This window comes from Aplysia californica, unplaced genomic scaffold, assembly GCF_000002075.1.
Source record: "Aplysia californica isolate F4 #8 unplaced genomic scaffold, AplCal3.0 scaffold00718, whole genome shotgun sequence".
NCBI classification, from domain to species: domain Eukaryota; kingdom Metazoa; phylum Mollusca; class Gastropoda; order Aplysiida; family Aplysiidae; genus Aplysia; species Aplysia californica.
The window spans coordinates 173,366-182,513 of record NW_004797988.1 but is presented as its reverse complement, the minus strand read 5'-3'; the positions used below and the strand labels follow the sequence as shown (position 1 = coordinate 182,513).

Below are 9,148 nucleotides of genomic sequence, written 5' to 3'. Positions count from 1 at the left end.
GTTCTTGTCCTGTCTCACAGTCTCAGTTCTTGTCCTGTCTCACAGTCACAGTTCTTGTCCTGTCTCACAGTCTCAGTTCTTGTCCTGTCTCACAGTCACAGTTCTTGTCCTGTCTCACAGTCTCAGTTCTTGTCCTGTCTCACAGTCTCAGTTCTTGTCCTGTCCCATAGACTCAGTTCTTGTCCTGTCTCAGTTCTTGTCCTATCTCAATTCTTGTCCTGTCTCACAGTCTCAGTTCTTGTCCTGTCTCACAGTCTCAGTTCTTGTCCTGTCCCATAGCTCAGTTCTTGTCCTGTCTCAGTTCTTGTCCTATCTCAATTCTTGTCCTGTCTCACAATTTCAGTTCTTGTCCTGTCTCACAGTCTAAGTTCTTGTCCTGTCTCAGTTCTTGTCCTGTCTCACAATCTCAGTTCTTGTCCTATCTCATAGTCTCAGTTCTTGTCTTGTCTCACAGTCTCAGTTTTTGTCCTGTCTCAGTTCTTGTCCTGTCTCAGTTCTCGTCCTATCTCATAGTCTCAGTTCTTGTCCTGTCTCACAGTCCCAGTTCTTGTCCTGTCTCAGTTCTTGTCCTGTCTCAGTTCTTGTCCTGTCTCACAGTCCCAGTTCTCGGCTTGCCTCACAAGCTCAATTCTTCTGTCTCAGCTCTTGTGTAAATAATACTTTACCCACTTCTGACTAGATGGGGTCATTACTCAAACACCAGAGGGCACAATATAATGGAAGCGCATAACCACTGCACCGCACACTCAAGTTTCAAGTCATCATTTTTGTAGTTCAGTTCATCAATTTTGGGCAGTACGATAAAGCATTACATAAATAAACTCTCTCTATCAATTCTTCATGGGTGGTTTAAAGGGTGCCGCTGATTGGTCCAACATGTTAACTTCGTGTCTTTACTTTGGAGTTTGTGTGTCTTACTTTTTTCTATCTCTAAATGAATGTGATTGTATCAATGTGCTTCTCTTTATTCAAACTCAATCCCCTTTCCACCCCTACCCCTTTCATATCTTCTTCGTGGGCAACAGCTTCTTGCCCTTGAGTGGATACACCAAAACATAAAAGCCTTCGACGGTAACCCCAGCAAGGTCACGCTGTTCGGACAGAGTGCAGGTGCATTCAGCGCGTCCCTTCTCATGCTTCCGGTCCAGACCCAGGGGCTGTTTTCTCGCGTCATCATGCAGAGCGGGTCTTCCCTTACCCCCAGCGCAGTGCGCACCCCGCATCAAGCCGCCACCAAACCCCGCTTTTCCACACTACTGTTCAACTATTTGAATTGTTCGGCATCATCATCCTCCTCCTCCTCCTCCCAAAATGTTCCCTCCTTCCAATTACTTGCATGCCTGCGGAGCCTCAGCACACAGGAAATCCTGAACGCTGGTGTAGGAGTATACAAAAATCTCGACCCTGACGACTTTGACATTTTTCCTCACTCACGGTCTGGGGACGAGCTGGTGAAAAGATCACCCCTGACAGATCTGAGGGATGGACGCTTCCACGATGTGGACACTATGCAAGGTTTCTGCAGTGAGGAGATGGCCACGGTGGTTGCTGACCCTGACAACGACGGCATAACCAAACAGGAATTTCTTCAAACCCTCGGAAGTTTCATCGGTTCCTGGACAAAACCTGATGACAAACGGCTCATCCTGCAAGATGCGGGGATCGTCTTTTTGTCCAACATCACCGACCCCATAGCCAGAAAATCAAAACTTATCAATGTTATCTCTGACACGATGTTTGCCACACCCACAGTACTCGAAGCTGATCTTTTAAATAAAAATCCTCGCAACCAAGGTCCCATTCTGTCCAACCAAGCACCTGCCAAACACTTCCTCTATAAGTTCTCGTACAAACCCTTCTCTTCCACTCCATCAACGATGGGAGCGACTCACGGCTGCGAACTTCCTTTCCTATTCGGTAACCAAGACCAAAGATCACCATCTATCTCCAACACAGAGGACAAAGCACTATCTCAAGAACTTGTCACCATGTGGAGCAACTTTGCAAAATACGGCACACCGACGCCCAGGCCAGTAGGCGGAGTCTCTTGGCCAGCTTACACATCCACTGACCAACGTCTGCTGCATGTACGACAAGCTGGACTGAGTGTGGAGCCTCTGGACCGGTCAGTCATTGACCAAGTCTATCAGATTGTTGTTAAGCATCTATGGCCTTACTTGGATAAAACAACGAGTACCATTATCGGTTGACCTACTTAATACCACCACAGCAAATCATCTCACACAAGCAGACATATACATACGTATACACATACACACACACACATATACGCACACAGATGCACACACACACACACTTTTCTCTGAAACCATAGCTGAGGAAAATCTGGATCTTCAGTAAAAACCAGGAGTCTGGATGCAGCATAAATATTACAAGTATAAAAGTACCAGTGTCTCACTTTTGTGTCTTATCTCATTTAAATTCCGAATGTGCTTTTTTTGTGTGCCAAAAATTTTACAAGAAAACAGCCACATGGTTAGGGATACTTTACTTTATTTCCCCATTCAGCGGACATCCTATTTCTAGCCTGTCAATATGGTTAGAAATAAGACTACCGATATACTGTATATAATGCCCACCTAGTGACGGTTAAATCTATAATAATGTCATATAAATTCTAAAATTCTCCCCCTCCACTGCTTCTACTCAACACAATTTCTATGAATATCTATAACAGCAGCAAAGACCATGAAAAAGCTATAGCTTGTTGAGGTAGATACGAAAAGTCAGTTGCCTGGTCAGTTTGAAATTGTACAAAAAAGTCTAAGAAAACAGCACAAAAACTTGAAAAGCTGAACATGTCGTGATGAAAACATCTATCTAGCTGATTAGGTCTATCTACGAGTTGTGAAAATTCGTTACTGTTGGCGAGTTTGTGTCATGACCCATCAGTTACTGCCACTGGCGTATATCACGACAAAAGCCGGTCTGTTTTTACAATAAAACATTTTTTAAGCACAACGGTTGTTTTCTTGTCCTTTTTGACACTGTTGGTTACCGTGAGCCTGGGGTACAGGTGCCTTTCTCTAAATCAAAACTTCTCAGCAAGTTTGAAAAAAGGGAAGAGCATCGAACATAATAACTGCTACTTAGTACAGTAAGAAAAGAAAGACAGATACAGTTGAGCCTGTTTTAATTCCTGTGACCTGTCTAAGACAATTACCTGTACAAACAACCACTTCTGACTTCTTCCCTCGCGTTTTTTTTTCCTACATTATAATGACACTGATCAAGATGTCCACCTTTATAAGAAAACTACTTTTCTCCTCAATAATGGATGGCCATCTTGGAGGATAGACAAAAACAACAGAGGGAGAGGAAAAGAAATTCAACTTACCAGTGGCACCCTCCAACCACCCTAATCAACAGAAACAAGGCACACCAAAGCAAGCGCCACAAACAAAAACTGACCGTTGAGCAGAGCACACATCGAGCCCCCAGCAACAGCTTTGACCACCTTCCCACAAATCTCTGTCGGCAAACGGCGTGGGACATTGACTTGCGATTCACTCGTGATGCTGGCAAGTTGGCTATACTCCGAGTTTCCCCAGCCGAACAAGTCGCCTTTATCTGTACACAGGGTGGAAGGAAAAAAAAAAGAAGATATGTTATACCTCAAGATGTCTACACTACTTTGACTTCAACACTGATATCATCAGGATACCGGTGTTTATCTTACCACCATCTAGACAATGGTGGAATATCTTACCACCATCTAGACAATGGTGAACATCTTACCACCATCTAGACACTGGTGAATATCTTACCACCATCTAGACACTGGTGAACATCTTACCATTATCTAGACACTGGTGAATATCTTACCATCATCTAGACACGGACTGGTGAACAACTTACCACCATATGGACATTGGTGAATTTTACCCCATTATTTTCCCTAAACTCAAACTCTTCTTTTTTTAAGTTTTAGTAAGAGTTTTACAGCACTTGCAACACAATAAGGTCATATAAGAGCCAAAGATTAGAGGTGTTAGAAGAGAGTAACAAAACATAAAAAGAAGGAGGAGAGATCAGGACGATAGATGTTTGATAGGAAAGAAGAAGCAAACCACACCAGAGCATCCGCCAACCACCCACTCAACCTATTCTACTAGCATCTGTGGCAGATGGTTTGGCTCTGCACCTCCACTCTTTACCCTATGAACACGTCAGTTTGATTCCCGAGAGGTGAGGCTTTTTACTAAAATCTAATATCTCCTTCCGTATGCTTTGATGCCTTGACCCCCCTCAGCCCAAACTGGTCCTGACAGACAGGGTCAAAGCTGCCTGCTTCCTAAAAGATTATAAAATTCTGTCAAGGGGAGGTAAAATTGAGACAGATTTGAAGTACAGTTGTCTCCCTTATACACAGCTTTATGCCTCACTTTCCATTTCATCAGAAATTTAAGATTTACATATACAAATTTTAATGTCAATGTATTGAACCTTCAATCAGATTTGATCAGACATTCAGTACGGTCTTAGTTAAATGGTAACCCTGCATCTATAACTAACGATGATATAAATGAAGTCATGATTCGCTCGAGAGCTCAGGCAGAGTGGCACTGTGATAGATTTGCCAAGGGTAGACAGAGAGGAAGTAGACTGCTCAAGTACTACTCATCTCCCTTCAAATCTTGACTTCCTTGATATGCTCCAAAGGAAAGACTTCATCAATATAATCAGGGAAGCTGTAAGGGTGTGTCTTAGAGTTTTACGCATGCTTTAGGGAGATAGTTTCTGTTGCATTAGTAGAAATAACAATGCTGAGTCTTTTCCTTAGGGACCAATAACAATTTTTACTTTGATTCTTTTTTTTTTATAGTAGAGGTTTTACGGCGCTCGCAACTGCATAAGGTTATATGAGCGCCAAGGGGTGGGTGTCAACAGAGAAGTCTTTACAGGGAATCAGACTTAGACTGCTCACCTCTCTAGCTTCAACAACACAAGGTCAGCTTCGACTATCAAGGCACCCCGGAAATAGCAGTTCACAAGAGAGTGACTAACATACAAAAAAAGTAGAGGAAAATGACAATAGTAAGGATCAGGAAAGAAAAAGCAGCAGTTCCCTGTTGTAGATCAGGCATAGTTATGAGCGTGACATGAATCAGCCCATTTACAATTCTACTATGCTTCAACGAGAAATGTCCCCCCTTTGGGAATGGCCTAAAGACACTTCAGTCAGTGGCACTGCCCCGGGGGGTCTTTGATTCTTATAAAAGTGAAAACCATATAAGACAGGAATATGTTATTCTAAAAAGACAGATGCTTAGTAGTTGTAAGAGACAAGATAAAGGTCAGGCAGAAAAAAGGCAGTGATGACAATACATCAAAGTAAATAATATGAGTCAACATTTTAGGGAGGATGTTTTTAAGAGCTATTCCATAATCAGAGGTGTTGCACATCCTTTGTGACTTTTCAACCTTGTAAGGAGAGGCAAAATAAACAGTACCACAAAAAAAAAATCACAACATTTCACATGAAAATAACATTAAGACTATGAAATTATTTACACAAAACAGGTAAATAAATAGGATGGAATTCCCCCCCCTGCAGAGAGGTGATTTCCTCGTTCTAACTCTCTCAGCTGTAGGGTAGTAAGACTCACCAGAAACAGCCAATGTGCAGTCTCCTTTGGCGCTCACTGACACAATAGTCTCCCCTTCTACATCGCCCCGCACCAGCTGAGGTCTGGCGGTGATGTTGTAATGGCCAACACCTATACAGAGACACACAGGACAGGCTGTTTAGTTTTAGTAAGAGTTTTACAGCACTTGCAACACAATAATTAATGTCATATAAAACCCGAAGAATAGATGAGTTACAAGAGAGTAACATACACAAAAAAGAAGGAGGAGAGAAAAGGACCATAGTCGTTTGATAGGAAAGAAGGAGCAAACCCCACCAGAGCACCAGAGGACAGACTGGACATGGAATTTTAGTAAACAGACTCACAAGCCTACAATAAGGGTCATTTAGTGCTGGGAAAAAGCAAGACAGACAGAAGCAAAGGAGTAAAACTTCCCACCTCCAGAATCAAACTCACATCTTCTATGAGCAACGAAGATTTGCTTAACTACTACACCACAGCTGGAGGAAAAACTTATGTGCAGGCCCCAACCTAAATACTTGTCAGAGTTACAAAGAAGCTATAGTGGTTAATCCTCTTTCCCCTTCTTCAATGGGAGACAAGGACGTTTTCCACATCAATGATCAGGCAGTTCTCAGGCAAAAGAAGCCCACTGATATATCAACTTAGACAAAAGAAACCCATTGATATATCTACTCACACAAAAGAAACCCATTGATATATCTACTCAGATAAAAGAAATGCATTGATTTATTTACTCACACAAAATAAAAGCATTGATATATATTTACTAAGACAAAAGAAATTCATGGATAATATGATCAAACCAGACAAGAAAAGCCCATCAATGTGACCAAACATGATTATTTGATGAGACGATGCAAAGAATTGGAGCAACCAACACATAGAGACCGCCTAAGGCACAGACTAACTGAGTCTCCAGACATACTTATATCACAGGAGAAAGAACAAACCGATTTTCTAGAAACTGGTGGCGAGAGACAGCGACAGATGCTTTGATCGGATGACTGTTCGGCACATGCATTTGTCTGACAGTGGGGATAGAAACAGAAACAGAAATGGTACCTCTTTGCAGCTACTCAAAGCTTTAAAACATCAGAGAGAAATTTGGAGTTAAATGGTTGGTGCCACAGGCCCGAATTTTATCACGGTGCCCTCTGACCCTCCTCCCCTAGCCCCTACTGACCGGTCTGACCGTCGGCTCCCAGGCCACAGCTCCACAGCTGGCCAGTCGCTGTCAGGAACAACGTGTGGTCTTGCCCACACACCACCTGCAAATCGAGCATACGAAAGTTGAGAAAAGCGTGCATGTTTACTTTGATCAACAAATTGGTGTTGTAATTTATCATAGTTTTACACCACTTTTAACACATTGTAGATCAGTCAAGTGGGTTGCTTTGACTCTGCCAGAAAGGCATTTGAGTAGGAGGCTCATTAAACTTCTTTTCATAGATTATAAATGGCCTCCGCCAAAGCTCAGAGAAAACTAAAACCATGTCAACTAATAGATTACATGGTTTTATGAAAGCAAATCAAAGTACACTACATTATTATTAATAACAATAGATTGCATTAACATAGCGCTCTATCCCATACTAAAATTTTATAAGCTACTCTGCTCTTCCACCCTTGACTACTGTAATTCTGTTCTGTCGGACATTTCATGTGAACGAATGAGGAAATTGCAAGTGGCCCAAAATAACACTGCAAGACTAGTGCTGAAGAAAAAGAAGAAAGATCCTCCATCAAAAATGTTAAAAGCTCTGCATTGGCTTCCAGTTGATAAAAGAATCCAATGCAAAGTTTCTACCATCTGTTATAAATGTCTTAACGATAAAGCCCCATCATATCTAGCTGAGCTTTTAACACTGTATGTTCCATCTCCTCAGTTGCAACCATCAACAGAAGCAACAAAATTCAGAGCCCCTAGAATGAAATTACAATCTTTTGGCAAGAAAAATTTCTCATTTTTTTGTCCCTAAAATCTGGAACTTCTTGCCCCAGGAACTCAGAGAAAGAACAAATTTTCATAGGTTTAAGAGATAGCTCAAAACTCATTTGTTTAATTCTTATTTTAAGTGTGTTATTAAGTGCTGATAAGTTTTGTTTTTACTACTGTCCTTTCATGTGTATAATTAATGTATGGCTGTGAAAGTTGAACTGGTTTTTCTTGTTTCTGTGAAATATTTTCTCTTGTGTTAAATGATCAAGTGATTGGTGTAAAGCACTCAGAGCTTATACTAGTATGAGAAAGAACGCTATGTAACTGCAATCTATTAATAATATTATTATTACTATTACCCTGGCAGGAAATGTAGAAGAATAACACAACAAAAAGTGTGGATATAAGTTGTTAGTCTATAGCTTTCCCTTGAGTCTTTTAGATCCAGAGGTGCCTGTATTGCCATAAGTCAGACCCACAAGTGCCTAGAAGGGTCAAGCAAGATTGACAATCAAATAAGGTCTTCGATACTTTACACTGACCTTGACAACATCCTCGGGAAGGTCGTGCAGCTTGTTTACGGTTTGGTTTTTACTGGACGGAAAAACGAATTGATTATGTAATGATGAATTGCACTTCCATTTGTTCAGTTGCTAATTATAAACAAAGGAAATGATCCTGGATAAATGATATGTGTGTGGAATCAGGTGCTCGTCAAGTTTTAGGTATATGGAGACATATTGGTATATTCTAAAACCCTGTATATTGAGTTTTACGGCACTTGCAACACAATAAGGTCATATAAGTACTGAAGAATAGATGTGTTACAAGAGAGTAACATACACAAAAAAGAAGGAGGAAAGATAAGGACGATAGATGTTTGATAGGAAAGAAGGAGCAAACCACACCAGAGCACCTGGCAACCACCCACAGGTACAGATTGGGATTATAAGAAAATTGAACAGAAGTAGAAGGAGCAGAAGATGCAAAAGTGCCGGTCATACAACTGACGTTTCTCACCTGAAGTCCTCGCCTTCTACTACCGGCCGCCCACACTGACCACTAGCGTTGTTGCCTAGGGTAAACACTGAGACAAGACGAAAACATTAATGTACTTGAAATACAACTGAAATGTAATAAAAAAACATCCATGCATACCCATTATATGAATGGATACAAATTTGTATACACATAAATATAAATATTCTCTCTCTCTCTTAAACACAAACACCCTAACATGTAGCCTAATCCTTGTTTAAACAATTATAAAAGAAACAATGAAATCCTTACATGATTCCAGACAATATCAAATCTTTAACGACAGTAGTTTGATCATTACCTCCTTCGTCTTCCACCACAATGGCCGAGTGTGCTCTCCCGCAGGACATAGACACAACATTGAGATCATCAGGTCTCTGTGCTGGTAGACGTAGCCTTCCCGGTTCGATGAGCTGATCCAGAACTCGACCTGGCAATACAAGGAGAAACAGATGACAATGTTTGGGTATAGAAAAACAACAATTATACCAAAACAGGCCCTGTGTAAAAAAAAATAATTAATGAAATTAATAAA

At 41.2% G+C, this 9,148-nt stretch overlaps 1 protein-coding gene across 1 annotated transcript in view; it reads right to left on the bottom strand.

Moving 5' to 3' along the window:
• Positions 1–9,148, bottom strand: part of LOC101852880 (RCC1-like G exchanging factor-like protein) — a 23,019-nt gene that overhangs the window by 8,148 nt on the left and 5,723 nt on the right. The window contains exons 6-11 of the mRNA XM_005108760.3: positions 8,915–9,043; positions 8,596–8,662; positions 8,118–8,169; positions 6,820–6,904; positions 5,631–5,741; positions 3,433–3,591 (exon numbers count right to left, since the gene is read on the bottom strand). Of these exons, the coding sequence (XP_005108817.1) occupies positions 3,433–3,591; positions 5,631–5,741; positions 6,820–6,904; positions 8,118–8,169; positions 8,596–8,662; positions 8,915–9,043 (603 nt within the window). The remainder of the gene's footprint in view (positions 1–3,432; positions 3,592–5,630; positions 5,742–6,819; positions 6,905–8,117; positions 8,170–8,595; positions 8,663–8,914; positions 9,044–9,148) is intronic.